This window comes from Aquarana catesbeiana, linkage group LG11 (assembly GCF_042186555.1).
Source record: "Aquarana catesbeiana isolate 2022-GZ linkage group LG11, ASM4218655v1, whole genome shotgun sequence".
Taxonomy (NCBI): domain Eukaryota; kingdom Metazoa; phylum Chordata; class Amphibia; order Anura; family Ranidae; genus Aquarana; species Aquarana catesbeiana.
In genome coordinates, this window is record NC_133334.1 from 167722463 (window position 1) to 167749745 (window position 27283).

General features: G+C 45.2%; 1 protein-coding gene across 1 annotated transcript in view; it reads right to left on the reverse strand.

The window, feature by feature from the left end:
* MMP2 (matrix metallopeptidase 2) overlaps window positions 1-27283 on the reverse strand; it is a 484562-nt gene that overhangs the window by 340446 nt on the left and 116833 nt on the right. Inside the window, exons 5-7 of the mRNA XM_073605023.1 lie at window positions 26933-27106; window positions 12100-12273; window positions 217-390 (exon numbers count right to left, since the gene is read on the reverse strand). Coding sequence (XP_073461124.1) covers window positions 217-390; window positions 12100-12273; window positions 26933-27106 — 522 coding nt within the window. The remainder of the gene's footprint in view (window positions 1-216; window positions 391-12099; window positions 12274-26932; window positions 27107-27283) is intronic.

Below are 27283 nucleotides of genomic sequence, written 5' to 3' on the forward strand. Positions count from 1 at the left end.
ACTGAGTATTTCACACAAAGGAAACAATACCAAAAGAACAGGATACTTTTGTATACAAGTACATGGTACAGCAGGCACAGTATTAAATGATGGGCTTACATATTCTTTAAATGTGACAAACTACTACTACCTGTCTTTATAAACTTTATTCTAACATATTAAGTCTGGTTGGAAAAAACAGTAATTTAGTTTGTTATTTCTATATGTTTTAATTACCTTGATCAGGGCAGAAACCCCATTTGCGGTCATTATCATAGTTGCTGGTTGTTGCACACCATAGTTTGCCATCGCTTCTTCCAGTGCTGGTGCATGAGTTATAATTATTTCCAAGGAAAGTAAAAGGGAAGACACAAGGAGAGCCATCTGAATTTCCGCCCACTGTGGAAAGTGCTGAAAAAAAAAAAGAAGATGTATTTACTTTAAAGCAATTGCACATCAAACTAATGTAAAAAAAAAATAACAAAACATTATTTAAAATGTCAGTTCCAAGTAAAATACTTACCTAAAATGCAGCCAGGGCTGGATTAACATAGGGTTATTGGAGCTGCATAGTTGCCAACAGTCCCGATTTTCCTGAGACAATCCCGATTTTGGGACCCTCGTCCCGATCAGAGGCTGTCCTGAAGCGGGATTTGCCCAGGGAAATTGGGAATGTTTGCATTTTACTTTTTTGGCAAGCAGGCTTCAGTAAAATGGCGGCCAGTCCCGCCGCCGCCGCTAGATTGCTCCCCCTTGTGTTCAGTAGAGAGAGGAAGGGGGCTCGATCCGTGCAGCCAATGAATCGGCTTCTCCTCTGGCACGGATCGGCCCCTCCCCTCTCCACTGAACACACAGCGCCGGTGTCTTGTCGAATACTGTCCCCATCGGATAGTGTCCACCCTGTACTGCACAGGCGCAGTACGGAGGACAAACGAACACCGGCGGCCGCTGTAATGGACATGTGCACTGCTGGGGCCTGGGGGGCGTTATGGGAGGGAAGGGTCTGCACTGAGGGGGGTCTGCTGAGGGCATCTGCACTGATGGAGGGGGGTCTGCACTGAGGGGGTCTGCATTGATGGAGGGGGGTCTGCACTGAGGGGGTCTGCATTGATGGAGGGGGGTCTGCACTGAGGGGGTCTGCATTGATGGAGGGGGGTCTGCACTGAGGGGGTCTGCACTGATGGAGGGGGGTCTGCACTGAGGGGGTCTGCATTGATGGAGGGGGGTCTGCACTGAGGGAGTCTGCATTGATGGAGGGGGGTCTGCACTGAGGGGGACTGCATTGATGGAGGGGGGTCTGCACTGAGGGGGTCTGCACTGATGGAGGGGGGTCTGAAATGATGGAGGGGGGTCTGCACTGAGGGTGTCTGCATTGATGGAGGGGGGTCTGCACTGAGGGGGTCTGCACTGATGGAGGGGGTCTGTACTGAGGGGGTCTGCACTGATGGAGGGGGGTCTGCACTGAGGGGGTCTGCACTGATGGAGGGGGGTCTGCACTGAGGGGTCTGCACTGATGGAGGGGGGTCTGCACTGAGGGGGGTCTGCACTGATGGAGGGGGTCTGCACTGAGGGGGGTCTGCACTGAGGGGGTGTATACTGACTCTGCAGGGGGCACCTTAAGCAAGGACAGACTCTGCTAGGGGCACATGATGCGAGAACGGACTCTGCTGGGGGCACCTGATGCAAGGAGGGACTCTGCCGGGGGCACATGATGCGAGGACGGACTCTGCTGGGGGCACCTGATGCAAGGAGGGACTCTGCCGGGGGCACTTGATGCAAGGACGGACTCTGCTGGGGGAACCTCATGCAAGGACGGACTCTGCTGGGGACCCCTGATGTAAGGATGGACTCTGCTGGGGGCACCTGTTGCAAGGAAGGACTCTGTTGGTGGCACCTGATCCAAGGATGGACCTTGTGTTCAGTAGAGAGAGGAAGGGGGCTCGATCCGTGCAGCCAATGAATCGGCTTCTCCTCTCGCACGGATCGGCCCCTCCCCTCTCCACTGAACACACAGCGCCGGTGTCTTGTCGAATACTGTCCCCCATCGGATAGTGTCCACCCTGTACTGCACAGGCGCAGTACGGAGGACAAACGAACACCGGCGGCCGCTGTAATGGACATGTGCACTGCTGGGGCCTGGGGGGCGTTATGGGAGGGAAGGGTCTGCACTGAGGGGGGTCTGCTGAGGGCATCTGCACTGATGGAGGGGGGTCTGCACTGAGGGGGTCTGCATTGATGGAGGGGGGTCTGCACTGAGGGGGTCTGCATTGATGGAGGGGGGTCTGCACTGAGGGGGTCTGCACTGATGGAGGGGGGTCTGCACTGAGGGGGTCTGCATTGATGGAGGGGGGTCTGCACTGAGGGAGTCTGCATTGATGGAGGGGGGTCTGCACTGAGGGGGTCTGCATTGATGGAGGGGGGTCTGCACTGAGGGGGTCTGCACTGATGGAGGGGGGTCTGAAATGATGGAGGGGGGTCTGCACTGAGGGCGTCTGCATTGATGGAGGGGGGTCTGCACTGAGGGGGTCTGCACTGATGGAGGGGGTCTGTACTGAGGGGGTCTGCACTGATGGAGGGGGGTCTGCACTGAGGGGGTCTGCACTGATGGAGGGGGGTCTGCACTGAGGGCGTCTGCATTGATGGAGGGGGGTCTGCACTGAGGGGGTCTGCATTGATGGAGGGGGTCTGTACTGAGGGGGTCTGCACTGATGGAGGGGGGTCTGCACTGAGGGGGTCTGCACTGATGGAGGGGGGTCTGCACTGAGGGGTCTGCACTGATGGAGGGGGATCTGCACTGAGGGGGTCTGCACTGATGGAGGGGGTCTGCACTGAGGGGGGTCTGCATTGAGGGGGTGTATACTGACTCTGCAGGGGGCACCTTAAGCAAGGACAGACTCTGCTAGGGGCACATGATGCGAGAACGGACTCTGCTGGGGGCACCTGATGCAAGGAGGGACTCTGCCGGGGGCACATGATGCGAGGACGGACTCTGCTGGGGGCACCTGATGCAAGGAGGGACTCTGCCGGGGGCACCCGATACAAGGACAGACTCTGCTGGGGACACCTAATACGAGGACAGACTCTGCTGGGGACACCTGATGCAAGGACAGACTCTGCTGGGGGCACCTGATGCAAGGACACACTCTGCTGGGGGCACCTGATGCAAGGACGGACTCTGCTGGGGGCACCTGATGCAAGGACGGACTCTGCTGGGGACCCCTGATGTAAGGACGGACTCTGCTGGGGGCACCTGTTGCAAGGAAGGACTCTGTTGGTGGCACCTGATCCAAGGATGGACTCTGCTGGTGGCAGGCGACATGGCTAGTGACACACTCAGGGATCCCACTGATTCGGCATTATGGTGAGTTGAATGATTTAATTTTATATTACAATGTAATAATAGAAATAATGCGCTTCAATCATCCTGACACCATAACAATCATGGTGGCGGGATGATTGAAGCGCTATCACCAGGTGTTTGGAGTATCTTTATCTGCTGATTGTTAAACTTTCTAGAATACACATATTTCTATTGTTGTGTAGGATCTGGGGCTGCTGTCCCTTCATTCCTCTCTCCCCCTTTCCCTCTCCATCCCTTATTCATTTCAGACTCTAACCACACCCCCTTTGAGCCACACCCATTAAAGCCACGCCCACTATTTCATGTAAACCACGCCCATTTTTCACCCTGACGCGCTTTGCGCTGCGGTTTTGTTTTTTTATTGCTAAGTCACGCCTACAAACACATGCCCCGCCCCCTAATTATTATACGGCTCCTCCTACAGCCAAAAAAGTGTCCCACATATTTTTTTGCAATGTTGGCAACTATGGAGCTGAAGCTCCAGGCCCCTTACCTTAAGATAGGCCTATTTGCCAAAAAATTAAAAATAAAATTACAAAAAAAAAACCGATCGACTTCGAGGGTCATGGCTCCGCGACCAGGGGTCACAGAGGCCCCAAATTTGGGGGGTAGGTATCTGAAGACCTACCCCACCACTGGTCAAAATGGTGGTGCTCCTATCCTCTATGGTTCCAGAGATATGGGGCTCCTTGCACAGACTGTCAGAAGCTACATACAGAGCGGCCAGCATGTTTAAATACAAGATGGCACACTCTGCTTGCAGCAGACTGAGAGGATGAGCTCACAGTGCCTCTCCTCACTTCTTGTCAGAGGCACTGAGCTCAATGGACAGCTCGGAGCCTGCAGAGTTTGACAGGCAGCACCGCCTGTCAAACTCACCTATTAATTTGACAGTCAGGAGGGGTAGAGGGGGAAGTGCCAGGGAGGCCGATCCAGGACTGGAGCATCCCAATAAGTACGCTCCATTGAGTGACATTGGTGTAACCAGTCAGGGACCAGCACTGCTGGAGATGAGGGACTCTCCTAGCTGCCAGGGGAAGAACTCCTCCAGTGAGAGGGCAGCAAAGGGAAAGGAAAGACAGATTCTGGTGGTAGGGGACTCAATTCTTAGAAGGACAGAGAGGGCAATCTGTAACCAAGACCTGAAGTGCTGAACAGTATGTTGTCTACCGGGCGCTCGGGTTCGGCACATCACGGATCTTGTGGACAGATTACTGGGAGGGGCTGGGGAAGACCCGGCTGTCATGGTGCACGTTGGCACCAATGACAAAGTCAGAGGCAGATGGAGTGTCCTAAAGAACGATTTTAGGGACTTAGGAGCTAAATTGAGGAAAAGGACCTCCAAGGTAGTGTTCTCAGGAATACTACCGGTACATCGAGCCACACCAGAGAGGCAGAGGGAGATTAGGGAAGTAAACAAGTGGCTGAAGAGCTGGTGTAGTAAGGAGGGGTTTGGGCTCCTGGAGGACTGGGCCGACTTCTCAGTCGGTAACCGGTACTATAGAAGGGACGGACTGCACCTAAATGAGGAGGGTGCAGATCTGCTGGGAATGAAGATGGCCAAAAAGTTAGAGGGGTTTTTAAACTAGGCGATGGGGGGGAGGGTCCAGAGACAGTGATAGCCAGCGCGGAAGATATTCCAGAGGGTAGTATTGGGGGCATTAGTGGTAGGTTAACCAAAGCACAAAAACACAAGGTGAGTATAGTAGCAAGTCCAAGTTGCAATCTTGAAACACCCAATACGAGGACAATATGCGACCGGTCTAAACTATGTTGCATGTTCACCAATGCCAGGAGCCTGGCGGACAAGATGGGTGAACTAGAGATACTGTTGTACAAGGAGGATTTGGATTTTGTTGGAATTTCAGAGACCTGGTTTAACAGCTCTCATGATTGGCTGGCAAACATTCAAGGGTATACCCTATACCGCAAGGATAGAGAGGGTAAAAAAGGGGGAGGGGTATGCCTATATATCAAGAATAATGTACAAGTGAATGTGAGAGATGACATCACTGAGGGGGCTAGGGAGGAGGTGGAATCTTTATGGGTAGAGCTCCAAAGGGATGAAGCTAAGGGGAAAATAATACTGGGAGTATGCTATAGGCCCCCTAACCTGAGGGAGGAAGTGGAGACGGATCTCCTATCACAAATTGGATTAGCAGCAAGGATGGGAAGTGTTATCATAATGGGGGATTTTAATTATCCATACATAGACTGGGCGGAGGGAACCGCGCATTCATTTAAGGCTCGCCAGTTCCTTAGTGTCTTGCAGGACAATTTTATGGGTCAGATGGTAGACGCACCAACTAGAAATAAAACATTACTAGATCTACTGATTACCAACAATACAGACCTGATAACAGATGTGGAAATACGGGGCAATTTAGGTAACAGCGATCACAGGTCAATTAGTTTCAGTATAATTCACACAAATAGGAGACATGAAGGGAACACAAAGACACTGAATTTCAAAAGAGCCAACTTCCCTAAACTACAAACCTTGCTAAAAGGCATAAATTGGGATAAAATATTAGGAACAAAGAATACGGAGGAGAGATGGGTTTGCTTTAAGAGCATATTAAATAAGGGCATTAGCCAATGTATCCCATTGGGTAATAAATTTAAAAGAGCGAACAAACATCCTGGATGGCTTAACTCCAATGTAAAAATGCATATAAAGGCAAAGGAGAAGGCCTTCAAAAAATATAAGGTTGAGGGATCATCCACAGCATTAAGAATTTATAAAGAATGCAATAAGAAATGTAAGGGTGCAATTAGGATGGCTAAGATAGAACATGAAAGACACATAGCGGAGGAGAGCAAAAAAAATCCCAAGAAATTCTTTAAGTATGTAAACAGTAAAAAAGGGAGGACAGACCATATTGGCCCCATAAAGAATGAGGAAGGACATCTGGTTACAAAGGATGGGGAGATGGCAAAGGTATTGAATTTATTCTTCTCCTCAGTCTTCACGAGTGAATCGGGGGGCTTCAGTAACCAAAACTGCAGTGTTTATCCTCATGACACAACACAGGAAGCACCTACATGGTTAACAGAGGACGGAATTAAAATTAGACTTGAGAAACTTAACATTAATAAATCACCGGGACCAGATGGCTTGCATCCGAGGGTACTTAGGGAACTCAGTCAGGTGATTGCCAGACCGTTGTTCCTAATTTTTACAGACAGTCTATTGACTGGAATGGTACCAGCTGATTGGAGAAAAGCCAATGTAGCACCAATATTTAAAAAGGGCCCAAAAAACATCCCTGGGAATTACAGACCAGTTAGCCTAACATCAATAGTATGTAAACTCTTGGAGGGGATGATAAGGGACTATATACAAGATTTTAGTAATAAGAATGATATCATTAGCAGTAATCAGCATGGATTCATGAAGAAGTTCTTGCCAAACCAATCTATTAACCTTCTATGAGGAGGTGAGTTGCCATCTAGATAAAGGAAGGCCCGTAGACGTGGTGTATCTGGATTTTGCAAAAGCATTTGACACAGTTCCCCATAAACGTTTACTGTACAAAATAAGGTGCGTTGGCATGGACCATAGGGTGAGTACATGGATTGAAAACTGGCTACAAGGGCGTGTTCAGAGGGTGGTGATAAATGGGGAGTACTCAGAATGGTCAGGGGTGGGTAGTGGGGTTCCCCAGGGTTCTGTGCTGGGACCAATCCTATTTAATTTGTTCATAAACGACCTGGAGGATGGGATAAACAGTTCAATCTCTGTATTTGCAGACGATACTAAGCTAAGCAGGGCAATAACTTCTCCGCAGGATGTGGAAATCTTGCAAAAAGACCTGAACAAATTAATGGGGTGGGCGACTACAAGGCAAATGAGGTTCAATGTAGAAAAATGTAAAATAATGCATTTGGGTGGCAAAAATATGAATGCAATCTATACACTGGGGGGAGAACCTCTGGGGGAATCTAGGATGGAAAAGGACCTGGGGGTCCTAGTGGATGATAGGCTCAGCAATGGCATGCAATGCCAAGCTGCTGCTAATAAAGCAAACAGAATATTGGCATGCATTAAAAGGGGGATCAACTGCAGAGATAAAACGATAATTCTCCCGCTCTACAAGACTCTGGTCCGCCCGCACCTGGAGTATGCTGTCCAGTTCTGGGCACCAGTCCTCAGGAGGGACGTACTACACAGTCCCAAAATATTCTTCCACAAACCTTTACATTTTTCCTTCCCAGATTCCTTCATCCTCCTCACCTGTACATAGTGCCTGCTGTCATACCCTCCACACTCCTCTCCTGTACATACCGCTCACTGTCATACCCTTCACACTCCTCTCCTATACATAGTGCCCACTGTCATGCCCTCCACACTTCTCTCCTATACATAGTGCCCCCTGTCATACCCCCCAAAATCCTCTCCTGTACATACTGCCCACTGTCATACACTTCTCTCCTGTACATAGTGCCCACTGTCATACCCTCCACATTCCTCTCCTGTACATACTGCCAACTGTCTGTCTCTCCACACTCCTCTTCTGTACATACTGCCCCCATAATACCTTCCACACTCCTCTCCTGTACATACTGCCCACTGTCATATTGTCCACACTCTTCTCCTTTACATACTGCTCACTGTCATACCCTCCACACTCGTCTCCTGTACATACTGCTCACTGTCTTACCCTCCACATTCGTCTCCTGTACATACTGCTCAGTATCATACCGTCCACATTCCTCATAAACTCCTCTACTGTACATAGTGCCGGCTGTCATACCCTCCACACTCCTCTCCTGTGCATACTGCCCACTATCATACCGTCCACACTCCTCTCCTGTACATACCGCCCACTGTGATACCCTCCACACACTTCTCCTGTACATACTGCTCACTGTCTTACCCTCCACATTCGTCTCCTGTACACACTGCTCAGTATCATACCATTCACACTCCTCTCCTGTACATACTGCCCACTGTCATACCCTTCACACTTCCATAAACTCCCCTACTGTACATAGTGCCGGCTGTCATACCCTCCATGCTCCTCTCCTGTGCATACTGCCCACTATCATACCGCCCACTCCTAATCTCCTGTACAAACGGCCCACTGTGATACCCTCCACACACCTCTCCTATACATACTGCCCATGGTCATACCCTGCACACTCCTCTCCTGCACATACTGCCCCATCATACTCTCCACACTCCTCTCCTGTACATACTGCAAACTGTCATACCCTTCACATTCCTCTCCTGTACATACTGCCAACTGTCTTTCTCTCCACACTCCTCTCCTGTACATACTGCCCCATCATACCCCCCACACTCCTCTCATGTACATACTGCCAACTGTCATACCCTCCACACTCCTCTCCTGTACATACTGCTCACTGTTTTACCCTCCACATTCATCTCCTGTACATACTGCTCAGTATCATACCATCTACACTCCTCTCCTGTACATACTGCCCACTGTCATACCCTTCACACTTTCATAAACTCCTCTACTGTACATAGTGCCGGCTGTCATACCCTCCACACTCCTCTCCTGTGCATACTGCCCACTATCATACTATCCACACTCCTCTCCTGTAAATACCACCCACTGTCATACCCTCCACACACCTCTCCTGTACATACTGCCCACTGTCATACCATCCACACTCCTCTCCTGCACATACTGCCCCATCATACCCTCCACACTCCTCTCCTGTACATACTGCCAACTTTCATACCCTCCACACTCCTCTCCTGTACATACTGCCAACTGTCTTTCTCTCCACACTCCTCTCCTGTACATACTGCCCCCATAATACCTTCCACACTCCTCTCCTGTACATACTGCCCCTATCATACCCTCCACACTCCTCTCCTGTAGATACTGCCCCCATCATACCCTCCACACTCCTCTCCTGTACTTACTGCCCACTGGCATACCCTCCACACTCCCCTCCTGTACATAATGCCCACTGTCAACCCTCCACACTCCTCTGCTGTGCATACTGCTCACTGTCATACCCCCCACATTCCTCTCCTGTACATAGTGCCTGCTACCATACCCCCCACATTCCTCTCCTGTACATAGTGCCTGCTACCATACCCTCCACACTCCTCTGCTGTACATAGTGCCCACTGTTATACCCCCCAGATTCCTCTCCCTCACCTGCACATACTTCCCACTTTAACACCATCCATACTCCTCCCCTAGGCCTCTTACCCACAAAAACAGTTCTTTAAAATTTATATTGAATATCCTCAATGTTACCAGCTCTAGAATGGGTACACTTTTGTAAGTTCAACTTAAAGAAACCTTCTCAGTCCTCATATTCGTTCTGCCCATTATTAGTACTCATTCAATTTTGATTATTACTGTGATGTATAGAGGAACATAAGGGATGTCAGCTACTCTAAATATAACACTGGCAAAAAAAAGTGTCCCTGAAAATATTTTTGAAATGTTGACAACTATGCACTTGGGCACTGCCAAATGTCCACCGGGTCAGTAGGGGGCCCCATGAGAAGCTCCTAGGATCCTGTGATATTAAAGCAGTAATAAACTTTGCTAACATTACTACTTTTTAGAGGCCCTGAGGTAGGTTATGCCATAATGTACTAGTATGCACTGCATATTAGCTCATTAGGGTGCACTTACCTGTCAGACTGAGCCCTCCAGCGTTGCACTGTGATCAATCTGGTGGGTCCCGGAAGCTTCCATCTTTACCCGGTCTTCCTTATGGGTTCTGTGCCTTTGGTCACTTTCCTTGGCCAGGCTGTGTTGCTGTCACTCCCACGCATGCTCATGCGCATCCTCTCTCTCTCTCTCTCTCATCCTCCCTCCCTTACCCCTCACCCCTCTATCATCCCCTTTCTCTCTCTCTCATCCTCCCTCTCTCTATTTAATTTAATTTGTTATAACAAAAAAATTAGCATTTTTATTTATTTATTTATTTATTTATTTATTTATTAAAAAACGCCCCAAAACCCTCAGCACCAGGCCCATGATGTTCTTAATCTGGCCCTGAATGCAGCAGTACACTTTCAAGATTATCCCTATGTTTAGCACTTTATTGCTGCTAATACAGTTCCCTGTGCATTAAGCCCACAGGATGTGGAGGAAGCTTCATGAGTGAATTCAGAAATGTCACAGCTTTGAAACTGTGTTTACCTTGGGGCATAAAATCAATGTGCAGCTGTCTACAAAAAGATAAAGAATAAAGAATAAAGAGTCTGTCTCTCTGGTGCCAGGGTTCGGCATGTGGTGGACCGGGTTGATAAGTTACTGGGAGGGGCTGGTCATGACCCAGCTGTCTTGGCACACATTGGAACCAATGACAGAATATAAGGAAGGTGGAGGCTCCTTAAGAAACAATTTAAAGAACTAGGCTGCAAGTTAAAGGGAAGGACCTCCAAGGCGATATTCCCTGAAATATTGCCTGTGCCATGTGCAACACAAGAAAGACACGGGGAGATTAGAGAAATGAATGTATAGCTAAAGACCTGGTGTAAGAAGGATGGATTTGGGTTTTTAGAGCACTGGGCTGACTTGTCAAATGGAAGGGGATCAGAGAGGGGTCAGCCCCTTTAAGTGGGGGAATGGGGAAATATGGGGGGAGGTCTATGTCAGGTGATATGAAGGTTCCAATGTTACAAACAACCATTGGAAATGGTACTACTTGTACTAGAATAAAATATATCCAACATAAGTGTGCAAAATCTGACAATGAATTAAAGTGTTTGCTTACCAATGCCAGAAGTCTGCCAAGAAGAATAGGTGAGTTAGAAGCTCTGGTGCATGAGGAGAACTATGATTTATTTAGTATTGCTGAATCTTGGCTTCCTTATTCACATGACTGGGCTAATAATTCTTCCTGGCTATGCTCTCTTTCGGAAAGACAGGGTAAAAGAGAGGGGTGTTAGTGTCTGTCTCTATGTGAGAAGTGATCTCAAAGCAAGTGTGAAAGAGGACCTAGCTGATGGAGAGTGTGATGAATCTGAAGCAATATGGGTGGAACTGTACATGGGTGTGTGTACTACAAAGGTTATCATTGGAGTTTGTTATAGACCTCCCAGTGTTAATGAGGAGGTGGCGACTTAGCTCCTTGTACAGATAGAAAGGGCTGCAAGGGCTGGGACAGTGATAATAATGGGGGATTTTACTACCCAGAAATTGACTGGAGCAATGGCACTGCTGGAACAGTTAAAGGGCAAGAATTTATAAACCTATTACAAAAAAAATTTTGGTCCAGCTTATTGAGGCCCCCAACTAGGAATGACACTATGCTGGACCTGGTAATCTCAAACCATGCAGAGCTTATTACCAATATTCATATAAAAGAACTGGGTAGCAGTGACCATAACATGATTTCATTTAATGTTAGCTGTAAAAAACAAACACATACAGGAAATATAAAAACACTTAACTTTAAGAGAGCAAATTTTCCAAGGATCCTGAGGGCTGCTCTCCAAGACTTAGACTGGGAGGGAATATTGGCGTAGATGACTATGTAACTATGGCAAAAGTGATATGGTCCATAAATATTAAGACCGAATAAAGGTGGATAAAGCACCATTGTTTCTCATTTTTAGGTACTCAGTAATGACTGGAATGAGTGGGTATAGGAATGTGTATATGGGATTGTATGATTTTTATTTATTTTTTTATTGGTTGAACTGGATGGACTTGTGTCTCTTTTCAACCTGGCTATGTAACTATGGCAACAAGCAATGAGATGGTTCTATAGTATTAAGACACATTAATAAAACGTTTTTAATCACATACTTGTTTCTGGGCAGAATCCATAATTCGTATCCTTGTCATAGTCTTCTGTGGTTGCACACCATCTATAGCCATCAGTTCTACCTTCAGTTGTGCAGCTGTCATAGGTGTTTCCTTGAAATTTAAAAGGGAACTTGCAAGGTTTTCCATCTGCATTTCCAGCCAATGTGAAGAGTACTGAGGAAAGAAAAGAAAGTGTTGTTAAAACTCACTTATTCTACTGCTCTTTAGGCTACTTTCACACTGGGACGGGCGCCGGCGGTAAAGCGGCGCTATATTTAGCGCCGATTTACCGTCGTTTTACAAGCACTATTCGGCCACTAGTGGGCCGGTTTTAACCCCCGCTAGCGGCTGAAAAAGGGTTAAAACCGCCTGCAAAGCGCCGCCGCAGAGTCGCTTTGCCAGCGGGTTTGCAGCTGCCCCATTGTTTTCAATGGGAGGGGGCATTTTAGGAGCGGTGAATGCACCGCTCCTTTAGCGCTGAAAAGATGCGCCTTGCATCGGGGCTTTCACATTGGAGTGAATTGAGCGGCTCTTTAAGGGCACTTTGCAGGCGCTATTTTTAGCACTCTAGCGTCTGCAAAGCACCTCAGTGTGAAAGTAGCCTTCCTGAAAGAATATTTTTACAGCTGAATAATATATGTACACTGTACATACACCAGATTAGTGACAATATATCACTGTAGATGTTATTATGTATTCAAAATGAGCCCTTATCAAATGGGTGTTTGCACCAAGGAGTATTGAAACTTTTAAAGATATTTGTAGAGGATGTTCTTTAAACTTTTTTAAATATGTTTATTTAAAATGAATAATGTTTCTAAAGCATCCTGTCTTTAATAAGGCATTTTAGGTTTCTTGATACATAAAAAGGAGGGCATAGTCGGCACTCATAATGAGCACATGTGACAGGTGCAGCAGCTCTATTAACCCCTAAGGCACTGGAAGATTACTGCTGTGGGGGTGGGGGGTCGGAAGATGGAAGCTGTCAATTAATTCCGCAGCCGTCAACATAAAGGACACATGGCATTGACTGCAAGCAATGCCTGTTGTGCAGATTTTTTTCTACTTTTTTTACTAAAATTAGTAACTAATTGTCATTTTGCAAAGTAAACATTTGCTTAGTGAATAAGATGAAACTGCATTTGATATAATAATCCAATATGTACAATAAATAAATATGTTGCTTTTTATATCTCCTTTTATATCTGCTCTCTTTACCTTATTTATTAAGCTAAGTCAGCATTCACTTTGCAAAGTGAAAACTCTACTCATTCAGATAAGTGCTGTCTGTGAAACTTTTTATTTTTCACTAATGCCGTGTACACACGGTCGGACTTTTTGGCTACAAAAGTCCGACAGCCTGTCTGACAGACTTTCGACGGACTTTTGGCGGACTTCCGGCGGACTTTCTAACGAACGGACTTGACTACATACGATCACGCAAAAGTCCGACAGCCTAGTACGCGGTGACATACACCAAGTCCGACGACACCCTTTGGGCTCCTTGTGCTAATCTCGTGTTTATCTCGTGTTAGTAGAAGTTTGGTGAGAGACGATTCACGATTGTGAGACTCGTATTTTTCAGATCGTTTTAACTGTTGTTCAGTTTGTGCTTGTGAGGTTTGTATCTGCTTTTCAGTGTGTGTGGTCAGTTCGCATTGAGTTACTCAGTGTGTTATTGTTCGCTCGTTGCTGATTTTCAGTTCGCTCTTCACAGGCCTTGCTGTTCTTCAGTGTGTTCTGTTAAGTGCGTTCTGACCAGCCGACCGTTTTGAAGCCATGTTACGTGTACGTACTCGTCGTCGAGCTCGTGCATTGTATGTGCTTGGTGCTGTAGTTTATTCTTCAGCCCAAGCTCAGTCCATGAACAGGGTGAGGAGGAGTTCATGGAAGGAGAATTGGTTGCTCCAGCATGACCAATTCTGTCACATGCCTTTGCTCCGTGAGAATAATCCTGAGGATTTCAGGAACTTTCTCCAGATGACGGACCCCGTTTTTGACCGTTTGTTGGCTTTGCTGACCCCTTATATCAGCAGGCAGGATACCTGCATGAGGCAAGCCATCATACCGGAGCAGAGGCTAGTCGCCACCCTGCGGTACTTGGAGACAGGGAGAAGCCTGCAGGACCTTAAGTTCTCAACAGGCATCTCCCCCCAGGATCTGGGGATCATTATCCCAGAGACCTGTTCTGCCATAATTCAGGTCCTGCAGAAGGACTATATTAAGGTAAGAATTTTTATCCTTTAACATTACATTTTATTGTATTTATTGTTTGCTAATGTAATGTATTTCTTTACTTAAACACTAATTACCATCATTGCAATATAATGTGAATGTCCCCTTTGTCCTCATGCATGCTGTAATCTTTTAATGCTCTTTTTTGTCCTGCATGCATATTTGCCTTCACTAACCTCCCCAGCATGCAGTGCTGGGCCCATATCCACCTAGTCTACTCACTTAATGTATCTTGTCAGCTGCATTGTAGTTCTTTTACCCTCAAATTCATCCAAATAGTCTGTGTGTCATTAAGTTGAATTTGAATTCCCCCCCCCCCAAAATTCATCCAAATAGTCTGTGTGTCATTAACTTAATTTAGAATCCCCTCCAACCCCTAAAATTCATCCAAATAGTTTGTGTGCCATTAAGTTGATTTTGAATCCCCCCCCTAAAATTCATCCAAATAGTCTGTGTGTCATTAACTTAATTTAGAATCCCCTCCCCCCCTAAAATTCATCCAAATAGTCTGTGTGTCATTAAGTTGATTTAGAATCCCCCCCCCCCGAAAATTCATCCAAATAGTCTGTGTGTCATTAACTTAATTTAGAATCCCCTCCCCCCCCAAAATTCATCCAAATAGTCTGTGTGTCATTAACTTAATTTATAATCCCCCCCTAAATTTCATCCAAATAGTCTGTGTGTCATTACATTGATTTAGAATCTCCCCCCCCCCCGAAAATTCATCCAAATAGTCTGTGTGTCATTAACTTAATTTAGCACCCCCCCCCCCCAAAATTCTCCCAAATAGTTTGTGTGTCATTAACTCAATTTAGAATCCCCTCCACCCCCTAAAATTCTTTAAATAGTCTGTGTGTCATTAACTTAATTTAAAATCCCCCCCCCCCCCCTAAAATTCATCCAAATAGTCTGTGTGTCATTAAGTTTTGAATCCCCCCCCCCCTACAATTCATCCAAATAGTCTGTGTGTCATTAACTTCATTTAGAATCCCCCCCCCCCCCCAAAAAAAAAAATCATCCAAACAGTCTGTGTGTCATTAAGTTGATTTTGAATCCTCTACCCCCCCTAAAATTTTTTAAAATGTTCTGTGGGGTTGATTTACTAAAAGCAAATATATGTTGCACTTTGCAACATGCATTTGCACTCTGCAAGTGCATTTGCTCCAGGGCTTTAGTAAATGAGCAGAAGCTGTGCTGATTTCCATCATCCAATCATGTGCAAGCAAAAATGTTGTTTTATTAATTACCCTTGCATGTGATTGGGTACTCTTTGCAACATGAAGCCTTTACCTCTTTTACTAAGCTCTGGAGCAACTGCACTTGCAGAGTTCAACAACTGCACTTTTCAAAGTGCACAGTCTAGTAGCCTTTAGTAAATCAACCCCTGCGTGTCCTTAAACTTGATTTATAATCCCCCCCCCCCATAAACTTTAACAATGTGCCATCAGAGGGGGTAAGCAATCTGATAAGTGGGCCTTTATATATTATTTTTAAAATAAGATTTCAATTAATGTTATACTGATGCTGGGCAATAATGTTTTTTAGTGTAATGTGCTTGCAATGTTATGTTCAAAATTACTGATTTTTTTTTCTGGTTTGATTCCCCAGTTTCCTTTAACACCACAGAAATGGCAGACTGTGGAATCCCATTTTGCCATCCGTTGGGACTTTCCCAACTGTGGAGGGGCTATAGATGGGAAACACGTCCACATTGTGCCACCACCCCATTCGGGGTCATACTATTTTAATTATAAGGGGTTCCATAGTATTGTCTTAATGGCGGTGGTGTCGGCACAATATGAATTTCTGTATGTGGACGTGGGGAAGAATGGCCGGATGTCGGATGGAGGAGTCTTTGCCCAGATGGAATTCTACCAGCGTCTCCAGAGTGGTGGCCTGGGATGGCCACCTGATGCCGATAACGTGGAAGCACTCCCCTTTGTCTTCATAGCAGATGAAGCCTTCAGTCTGAGTAAGCACCTCATAAGGCCATTCCCCCAAAGGACCCTCACCCCAGAGAGGAGGGTTTTTAACTTCCAGCTGGCCAGAGCGAGAGCCGGTTCCGCCTGTTTCAGACAGCTATCCACATGGCGGAATACAAACTCAATCACATTGTTCTAGTGTGCTGCATCCTGCACAATTATTTAAACAAACATTCAACCAATTATATGGTATCACTTGGGCCTGAGGCCGGACTTATCGACAATCCTCTGACGGCCCTGGATACTGGCCGTACTGGCTTGGCCCCCCAAAGTGCCCGTTAAGTTCGAGATCAATATGTTGATTTTTTTACGGGTAGGGGGGCCATTGCAATGCCACAGAATCTATAATTTTTTTTATTAAAAAATCAGGATCTGATAAAATCTAGAATTATATTTATTGCTTGCCATTCTTTTTGGCTTTCTCCTAGGTTAACTTAGAGCACTTGTAGTGCCAAGTGTATTTTCCTTTAGTAAATAAGCACCATTGCCACTGTAAACAACAAATAACTTCCAAAACTGGTATTGAGCATTGAAAGAAGAAGCCACACATCTTGGCTATCTTTTTTTTTTTTTAAACAAACAGGCCTCTATATATCCTTTTTTTTTTTTTTTTTTTAATTTTTTAAGGCCTCTCTCTCTCTCTCTCTATATATATATATATATATATATATATATATATATATATATATATATATATATTTTTTTTTTTTTTTTTACAAACAGGCCTCTATATATATTTTTTTTTTTTTTACTTTTTTTTTTCTTAACAAACAAGCCTCTATATATATATTTTTTTTTTAAACAAACAGGCCTCTATGTATTTTTTAGTTTTTTTTAGTTTTTGAAAACAAACAGGCCTCATTTTTTTAATTAGATGTTTTAAAAATAATTTTTTTGAAACAGGCATACAATTTAAATCCTAAAATAAAAGGCCCAGAATGGGGTCAGCAAACAAGGAAATGAAGAACATGATCAATGTTTTTTTTGGAGAAAAAGGGAATTTAGATTCTCCCCAAAACATTGATCATGTTCTTCATTTCCTGCTGCATACTATCCAGCCGATTACGCATGGCATCAATATCCCCATTACAGGCCATTATCTGTCCAATTAAGCGTTGTGCACTGTCTGTGCTAAAAGGTTCCACATGTCCTAAAATTAAAGGAAAAAAAGATGTATTTAGAAATATGCAGGCATACATAGATTACCTTACCATAAGCTGGTGTGTCAGACATTCACGTGGTGGGGTTCCCATGTCGCCTACTTCCTCCACCTCTACTTCATAGATATCCTTGGGGGTGGCACTGGTGCTTGCTTCTTCCACAACCAGATCACCTAAAATAGATGATAAAAAATGTATTTCAAAATATGCAGCCATACATAGATTACCGTAAGCTGGTGTGTCAGACACTCACGTGGTGGGGTGCACGTCGCCTACTTCCTCCAACTCTACTTCGTACACATCCTCGGAGGTGGCGCTGGTCCTTGTTTCTTGCCCTTCCACAACCAGATCACCTAAAATAGTTGATAAAAAATGTATCTCGAAATATGCAGCCATACATAGATTCCCGTAAGCTGGTGTGTCACACACTCACCTGGTGGGGTGCCCATGTCGCCCACCTCTCCTTCCTCAACATCCTCTGTGGGGCTTGGGCTGATTTCCCAATTCGGGTGTTGCGGTGGGGGGTCACTGGGTTCAGCTTGTCTGAGTCTTTTCTCCCCTATGTGAATGAAACAAAAGCTATACTTAGCACACAGATATTTGAGTCCAGGAATAGTAATCTGAAACATTGTAGTGAAGTGCTGTACAAATTGTCTGACGTCACAAGGGGGCGGGGTCACCGCCTGTATAAATGGCTCCGCAGCTCGCACACAACATTCCAGTCGGAGAGAGCGTCGTGTCAACATCGGAAGAAGAGAAGAAGCGACGAGACAGCGGCGACAAGACATCGGCGACAAGACAGCAGCAGCAGACCGGGCCCCTCGCTGGCAAAAGAGCTGGAAGAAGAGAGCGGAGGGGCCCGGGAGGAGAGGCCGAACACCGGGAGAAGAGGCCGAACACTGGGAGAAGTCGGAAGGAGACTCTCCGAAGTCGGAAGAAGACCCCGGAGCTGCCTAATAAATTACTCTTAAAATCTGTCTACTGTTTTTTTTTTTATTGACACTTTTTTCCCTAGGTGAATGGGTAGGGGTACCATGTACCCCATACTTATTCACATAGGGTGGGCGGCCGGGATCTGGGGCCCCCCTTATTAAAGGGGGGCTCCCAGATTCCGATAAGCCCCCCGCCCGCAGACCCCGACAACCAACGGCCAGGGTTGTTGGGAAGAGGCCCTTGTCCTCATCAACATGGGGACAAGCTGCTTTGGGGTGGGGGGGCCGCAGGGCGCCCCCCTCCCCCAAGGCACTCACCCCCCCATGTTGAGGGCATGCGGCCTGGTATGGCTCAGGAGGGGGGGGCGCTCGCTCATCCCCACCCCCTTTCCTGGCCGGCCGGGCTGCGTGCTCGGATAAGGGTCTGGTATAGATTTTTGGGGGGGACCCCCACGCCGTTTTTTTATTTAAAATTTGGCGCGGCGTTCCCCCCTCAGGATTCATACCAGACAGCTGTCAGCACTGCCTGTCACTCATCGCAAAAGGAAAAAAAGTTTTCCTTTCCCGATGAGTGAGCCATCTCGGCGCTGGCTCCTGCGACGGGGCTCTCAGGTGTCAAATCTCGCCGAGAAATGCGGCGAGATTGACACAATATCGCGGTCACCTACTGTACAAACACACACACATATATATATATATATATATATATATATATATATATATAACAATGTTTACTACAATTGTTTAAAACGTACGTTAAAGAAAAGCACATGGAGCAGTATGCAAGGTAATAAACAGAATATGAACACACAACAAGTACTTACTTTTTTTAAGCACTTTATGGATCCATCTGTACTGATCCGACTCCTGGAGTTTGAGGTCGGACCATCTTTTCCTAAGCTGATATTTTGAGCGCCGTACCCCAAACGAAGATGCAAGGTCTTCACCACCTTCGCCATTATTTTGGCTTTTCGGAAATTAGGCCGGGCGTACGGTCCATACTTTCCATCATAGTAATTTTTGCGCAAATTTGCCACCATCTCCACCTTCTCTTGAAAGGCCATATTGGAGGCCTTAAATCTCCGCTTCCCGGATCGGGATGTTCCGGGCTCCAGGCTTTCGTCACTACCTGAGGTAGTACACACCTGATGTGTCTCCGCCATTGTTTCTCCCACTACGTACCGTAGAGAGAAGGGGCGAAGAATATTAGTTAAAAAAGAATGTCAGGGGCGGGCGACGCAGGCGGAGTTTCACACATGCGCAGTGTATAAAAAGTTATTACGCATGTGTCGTACGTACATTCTGTGTGTAGAGACCAGGGGGTGGAGAACATTAGTTAAAAAAGAACATCAGGGGCGGGTGACACAGGCGGAGTTTCACGCATGCACAGTGTATAAAAAGTAATTACGCACGTGTCGTACATACGTTCTGTGCGTAGAGACCAGGGGGCGGAGAACATTAGTTAAAAAAGAACGTCAGGGGCGGGAGATGCAGGCGGAGTTTCACGCATGCGCAGTGTATAAAAAGCTATTACGCATTGTGTCGTACGTACGTTCTGTGCGTAGGGGATAGAGGACCGGAACGCCAGAAACTAAGGTAATTTTTTGGTAAACTTTGTAGCAAGCAGCCTATACTGCTTAAAGATTTATTAGGCCTATGTTGGGATAAGATGAAGAGGGTTTAGCTGAAACATTAGTGTTTTTGTCTTGTGTCTTATCTTTTACAGAAAACATGAATGCCAAATTTAAGGACCCAGAATTTATGTCAGCATTTATTGATAAGTACAGGGAGATGAGGAATCTGTGGGAGGTCAAACACCCTCAATATTACATCAAACCAGTGAGGAAGTCAACGCTGGAGAGACTTCTGGCATTTGTGCATACTTTCATCCCAGAAGCAACCGTGGAGATTTTGGAAAAGAAAATTGGGATCTTGCGAAATATGTATAGGAGGGAGCATAACAAGATCCAGCTTTCCCTGAGATCAGGAGCATCAGCAGATGATGTATATGTACCCAGGCTGTGGTACTCCGAGAAACTACATTTTCTGGATGACCAGACTGAAGCCAGGACATCACTTTCAACCCTTCCCTCCACCCTTCCATGCACCCTTCCCTCCACCCCAGCAGAGGCTGATGAGGATCAAACTGGGTCTTCCATCCTTGAAGAACCGGATGTGACCATCTGAAGTCAGGTAAATTAATTTGAGACATATGTAGTGTCCTAATATTAATGATGTTAACTAGATGTTATAATTGATTAAGGATTTTATCCTAAAAATGATGTATACATATCAATTGACAGTAGTGGCCAAAAATGTTTGTCACCTGCTTTGAAAAATGCTGGTGTCAGATTTATATACTCTTAATATATGTATTAACATTGAATTTGCAAGTCATGAGAAGAAAATTGTGTGTCATTGATGAACCAAAAACTAAAACTATGTCCCTTTTTTATACACAGGATGAGGTCAGCCAGGAGGAAGGTGTGGAAAGTGTCAGGCAGGAGGAGGCTAAGCCCAGGGACAGCCAGGAGGAGGCTGGGCCCAGTGTCATCCAGGAGGAGGCCAGGCACAGTGTCATCCAGGAGGAGGCCGGGCACAGTGTCAGCCAGGAGGTGGCCGGGCCCAGTGTCAGCCAGGAGGATGCCAGGCCCAATAGGAGCCTGACAGAATCCCAAGTGCCTCCCCTCTGCCTTCCTACAAAAAGGGCCAGGAAGGGGATGGTGACAGAGGAGGCATCACTGCGCCTCATGAGACAAGCCACTCATTTTCTGAAGAGCCCCCCGAAGCTGAAGAGGCCTATGGCTGTTATTTAGCCAGCAGGTTGCTGCAAATGGAGTGGGGCCAACGCCTCCTGTGTGAAAAAATATTTTCAGATGCTATTCACAAGGGGCTGAGGGGCCAGCTAACTGAGAATAGCCAGATATATGAGCAAGCCCCTCCTCCTCCTCCTCCTTCTCCTCCTGCCACAAGTCAACCACCAGAGCCACAGCCTACAAGGAAGGGTGCAGGGCAGCGTGGAGGGAAGGCTGCAGGGAAGAGAAGAAAGTGAAGACCTGGGTTCAGTCTGGTCTGACAGAAGACGCAGGCTGGTGTAGTACCACAGCCTGGGGACATCTATGTCATCTGCTGCTGCTCTTGATCTCTGGGATTCCTGGACCAGATTGTGCTCTCTCTTATATGGACTCCTCAAGATCACAATTTTCTTTTCCTGTCCGCCGGATTTTCAGACTTGATGTGTGCCCTGGGGCCAAAAGTATTCACCAATTTAAAAAGTTTAGCCAGCGTTGACTTCATCTTTATTTTGTTTACCATAAATAAAGGGATATTTTAGTTTATGAAAATACTTTATGTGTTTTAATTAACATCATTTTTTTAGAGACAATGTCAAATTAACAAGGGACAACAACCTCCTTGAGGTTGCAAAACAAAAAAAAATAAAATATAATGTTCTTGTGGTAACTTTCCAACAAAAAAAAAATCTAAAACAAAAAAAAATTAACAAAAAAAAGGTTCTTTGTGGTAACTTTATACTGAAACAAAACTTAAAAATGTACAAAAGTTCTTTGTGGTAACTTTACAAAAAAAAAACAAAAAACAAAATATGTTTCTTTGTGTTAAATTTACGAAAAAAAAAACAAAAGAAAAAAAATAAAAAGGTACTTTGTGGTAACTTTACAAACCAAAAAAAAATATATGGAGATAAAGATAAAATAATTTTGACAATAATCATACAAAAAGATCTTGATGAAATAAAAAATAAAAGATGACTCCAAAAAACAATTGTGTAAACATTAGTATGGAGATATGGCTTTTAGAACAAATACAATATCATTCATGAGATCAAGAGAAATAATCCAGAAATTAGTTTGGGAGAACTCTGTGTGAATAGGAACAGCAAAACAACTTCGTTCTTCTAGCATTATAAAGAAGACAATGAATGCACTGCATTCAACGATCACAGAATTTGCAGCGTGAGAAATGTGCTACCTACAATACGAACACTAGTTTTACCAGACCGAGCGCTTCCGTTTCGTATTTGCTTCTGAGCATGTGTTTTTTTGTCCATCTGACTAGCATACAGACGAGCAGATTTCTGGGTCCAGCTGAGTTACGACGTAAAGATTTGAAGCATGTTCCAAATTTAAAGTCTGTCAGATTTGCGACTGGAAAAGTCCGCTGAAGGTCCGGTGAAGCCCACACATGATCGGATTGTCCGCCGGATTTAGTCCATCGGCGTCCGTCGGACAAGTCCGGTCAAAAAGTCTGACCGTGTGTACGCTGCATAACAGTTATTTTTTCAGGTCCACCTTAAAGAAATCCCTTATAAGGAAGGCTGCTTCATCCTTATCAATAGTGTCTTCCCTCTTGGCCTGGTCAATGAGAGCATGGAGTTCTGAGGTGAAATTTGTTATGGAATGTCCAGGTAGCTTTTGATATGTACACGAATCAGACAGTAGTCTGTATGATTCTCTGAGGTACTTGAATCTGTCCTGGACTACTATGCCACCTCCCTTTTCTGCCAGTTTAATAATGATATCATGATTATTCAAGAGCTCTCTCAAGGCTTTTTTCAACCTGACTAAATATGTAACTATGGCAACAAGCAATGAGATGGTTCTATAGTATAAAGACACATTACTAAAACGTTTTTAATTTCATACTTGTTTCTGGGCGGAATCCATAAGTTGTATCCCTGTCATAGTCTTCTGTGGTTGCACACCATCTATAGCCATCACTTCCTCCTTCAGTTGTGCAGCTGTCATGTCTGACAGCACCAGAGGGCGGCGGTGGGGGGACGTCCCCTCCCACAGCCTGTAAAAGCAATCAAGTAGCTAAACAGCTGCTATGATGGCTTTTACATGTGAGGGAATCGCCGGCTGAAAAAAAAGATATCTGGATGACGCCTGTAGCTGCAGGCATCATTCAGATATCTCCACTTCAAGTCCAGGATGTCAAATGACCACCTAAGGAGAAGTGGTTAAAGTGGTTCTAAAGGCAAACCTTCTGTGTGCATCAGCCCCCCTAATACCTGAGCCCCATCTCAATCCAGCAATGTTACACGAGAGACTTGGCTTTCCAGGACTCTCTCTCCTCTCCTAACTGGCTGAGACCCACAGCAGGCGCCACTGGCTCCCGCTGCTGTCAATCAAAGTCAGTGAGCCAATGAGGAGAGAGAGAGGGGATGGAGTTGAGCCATGGGTCCATGTCAGAATGGACACACAGGGCAAGCTGCTTGCTGTGGGGGCACTCGGCAGCAGTGAGGGCCCCAAGAAGAGGAAGATCTGGGCTGCTCTGTGCAAAACCACTGTTTAGACTTTAGTATCACTTTAATTTCTTCATATTCCAAAAAATCCAAAAAAGGGTCCTATTGGGGGGACTGTGATGACATTTCAGGTCCTCAGGAAATGAAATAGGCAGTCAGTACTGATCAATTTTCAAATATATATACCATAGATTGTAGACTCTATGACTTTCACACAGACTAAATAATACACACTGGTTTGGGTTATTTTTACCAAAGAAATGTAGCAGAACAAATTTTAGCCTCAATTTCTGAAGAAATATTATTTATTTGCAAAATTTTATAACAAAAAGTAAGAACATTTTCTTGTTAGGCCTTTTTCATTTACTGTATTTATTGGCGTATAACACTCACTTTTTCACCATGAAAATCGGGTACAAATAGTGCGTGCGTGTTATACGCCAATACTTCAATTTTAGCTGCCTCGGAGGGGACAGGGAGGGGGCGGGGCGAATGCCATCAGATTACATACAGTGAGAATCTCCTGTTTACTTGGCGGCCTCTGTAATAGGAAGTCTCGTCTCCTGGGCCGCCATTGGACCACTGTTCTGTCTATCATAGGAGATTCTCACTGTATGTAATCTGTCGGCGCTCGTCCCGCCCCCCTCCCTGTCCCCTCTGGGCTGCAGATGGGCATCAATCAGGCTGCACTGATGGCAATGGTGAGGCTGCTGCATTGATGGCAGTGGTGAGGCTGCTGCATTGATGGCAATGGTGAGGCTGCTGCATTGATTGCAATGGTGAGGCTGCTGCATTGATTGCAATGGAAAGGCTGCTGCATTGATTGCAATGGTGAGACTGCATTGATGGCACTTGTGAGGCTGCAGATGGGCATTGATCAGGCTGCATTGATGGCAATGGTGAGCCTGCATTGATGGGCACTGACCCTTATTTTGCTTCAAAGTTCCTTATTTAAAATTTAAGTTTTTTTTCTGAAACTTCCCTCTTAAAATGAATGAATAAAAACTGAGGAAAAAAATGTTGTTTTATATATTTTTGGGGGATATTTATTATAGCAAAAAAGTAAAAAATAATGCGTTTTTTTCAAAATTGTCATTATTTTTTTGTTTATAGCGCAAAAAATAAAAACCACAGAGGTGATCAAATACCACCAAAAGAAAGCTCTATTTGTGGGAAAAAAAGGACGTCAATTTTGATTGGGTGCAACGCTGCACGACTGCGCAATTGTCAGTTAAAGCAACGCAGTGCCGAATCGCAAAAATTGCTCTGGTCAGGAAGAGGTTAAATCCTTTCGAGGCTGAAGTGGTTAAGATATAAAAAAAAACTTCTGCCTTTACAACCACTTTAAATCAGGTTCCCACAACTTCCTGGATTCCCTGCACATCTTGCAGCTTCTCCTCTGCTATTTACTGTCATTTATAGAGTACTACATATTCAATGGTACCTTGCTGCCTGCAAGCAGTCACTCCTGTACTGACTCCGCATCCTGAAGCTCCTTTTAGCACCTTTGTAGTTCAGAAGGCAGGCTCTGTGCGGGCATATTTCAGACGCTACAGCTCTAAAAATAGAGCCAGCATAGCGCCTGAAAAAAGCGGCTCCATTCACTCCCATGTGAAAGCCTGAGAGCTTTCACACTGGTGCGGTGCGCTGGCAGGGCATCACAAAAAGTCCTGCCAGCAGCTTCTTTGGAGAGGTGAACTCAGCGCTCCTCCACCGTTGCTCCCCATTGAAAGCAATGGGGCAGCGCCGCGATACCACCGGCAAAATGCCGCTCCTGTGACGTTTTGCGTGCGGATTTGACCCCTTTTCAGCCGCTAGCGGGGGGTTAAAACCACCCTGCTAGCGGCCGAATAGCGCCGCTAAAACAATGGTAAAGCGGCGCTAAAAATAGCGCCGCTTTACCGCTGACGCCCTAGGCGGCTCAGTGTGAAAGGGGTCTTAAGGAATTAACTGTAGTGTTTTACCGCATGAGCTTGGTAGTGCATAGATGAGTTTATCTTTCTTTAACTGGAATGCTTTTTATCAACAACCTTGTTGGATACATCAAAACGTGCCTCTAAAATTCACATTTTATTTGTATGAATACATACAAAAGGTTAATGTATGATCTACTTTTCCTGACAATGAAATGTAATTCACATTTATGCAGTGTACAACTATAGATTTTGAACCTTTAGCTGAGTATATGCATTCAGATTCTTTAGATCAGTGTTTCTCAACTCCAGTCCTCAAGGCCCCCCAACAGGTCACGTTTTCAGGATTTCCCTCAGATGAAACGGCTGTGGTAATTACTAAGGCAGTGAAACTGATCAAATCACCTGTGCAAAATAATGGAGAGCCTGAAAACATGACCCGTTGAGGCGCCTTGAGGACTGGAGTTGAGAAACACTGCTTTAGATAGACAGTATACATGTTTACAATGTTATCCCCAATGTCTCTTCTCGAGAATCAGTCATACTTGGTCCTGTTTGCTCAAATATGCTCATACTTATATATTTGCAGCGCTACCCAGCAAGTGAGGATTTTAGCCTTAAAATACATCTAAGCCCTAATCAAATAACATTTAGTTTACCAAAGCAATGTATATCAACAATTGCCATGCATTTTCAAAATACTGTTTTCACCTTTTATTCATTTCTTATTATATTTAAGTACTAAAGAACTCTTGCATACTCTTTGCAGCAACTTCCAGTTTACATGCATGCACTCCAGCAACTGCTACGCATCATTTCTTAGGGTGGGTTTTCTGATGGTGAAGCAGCGGAACATCCCTGTGCAATGTGTGTTGGCTCAGTCAACTGTAGTCTTTTTTAGTAGAGCATATTACAAATACAGGAGGACAACTGGGAGGTAGAGGCAAAGCATTGTCACATTATAACAAAGTGCCTTCACAAGGACCTTCATCATAGGGCCACCTGGTTATATCTGAATAAATACTACACATTTAAGTATTGAACATTACTTTCCAAATTACTTTAACTTTCTAAAATTCACTGGAGAATTTAGTGGTTGATTTTACAAATACTTTACTTTCCTGAACTTGCCCTCTCTACGTGCCCCTAGGATTGCTAATAACGTCTTTAACATATAATTAGAATTCTTGTGAATTACCTACGCATGCTGAACAAGCTACTACAGCAATAGTGCCTGAATCAACCCAGTATTTTTAAATATACCTCAGTACCCCTGCAGGTGATAAACTATTGTTGCAGGGCAATAAAAATCAGAGGAATACCTTAGCAGGAATGTTAGACTTACATTCATGAGGGCAGAATCCATATTTCTGATCTTTATCAAAGTCATAGGTAGTGGAACACCAGATAAATCCATCATTGCGGCCAGCATCAGTGCAGCTGTTGTACTCTTTGCCATTGAATTTGAAAGGAAACTTGCAGAATTCTCCATCAGCATTTCCATATTTGACCTTCACAACTGAAGTGAATAGTAAGAGTTAACAAGCAATCAATACAATAATGCCAGTAAAAGCACAGTAGTACTAATTGTGAATTTGTTTTATTTTTTTTCTACTTTTAAAGTTACAAGAAAACTAAAAGGGAATAATAGATAGCTTTGCAAGACCCAAGCTCATGTTTCGCATTGTTCACTGAG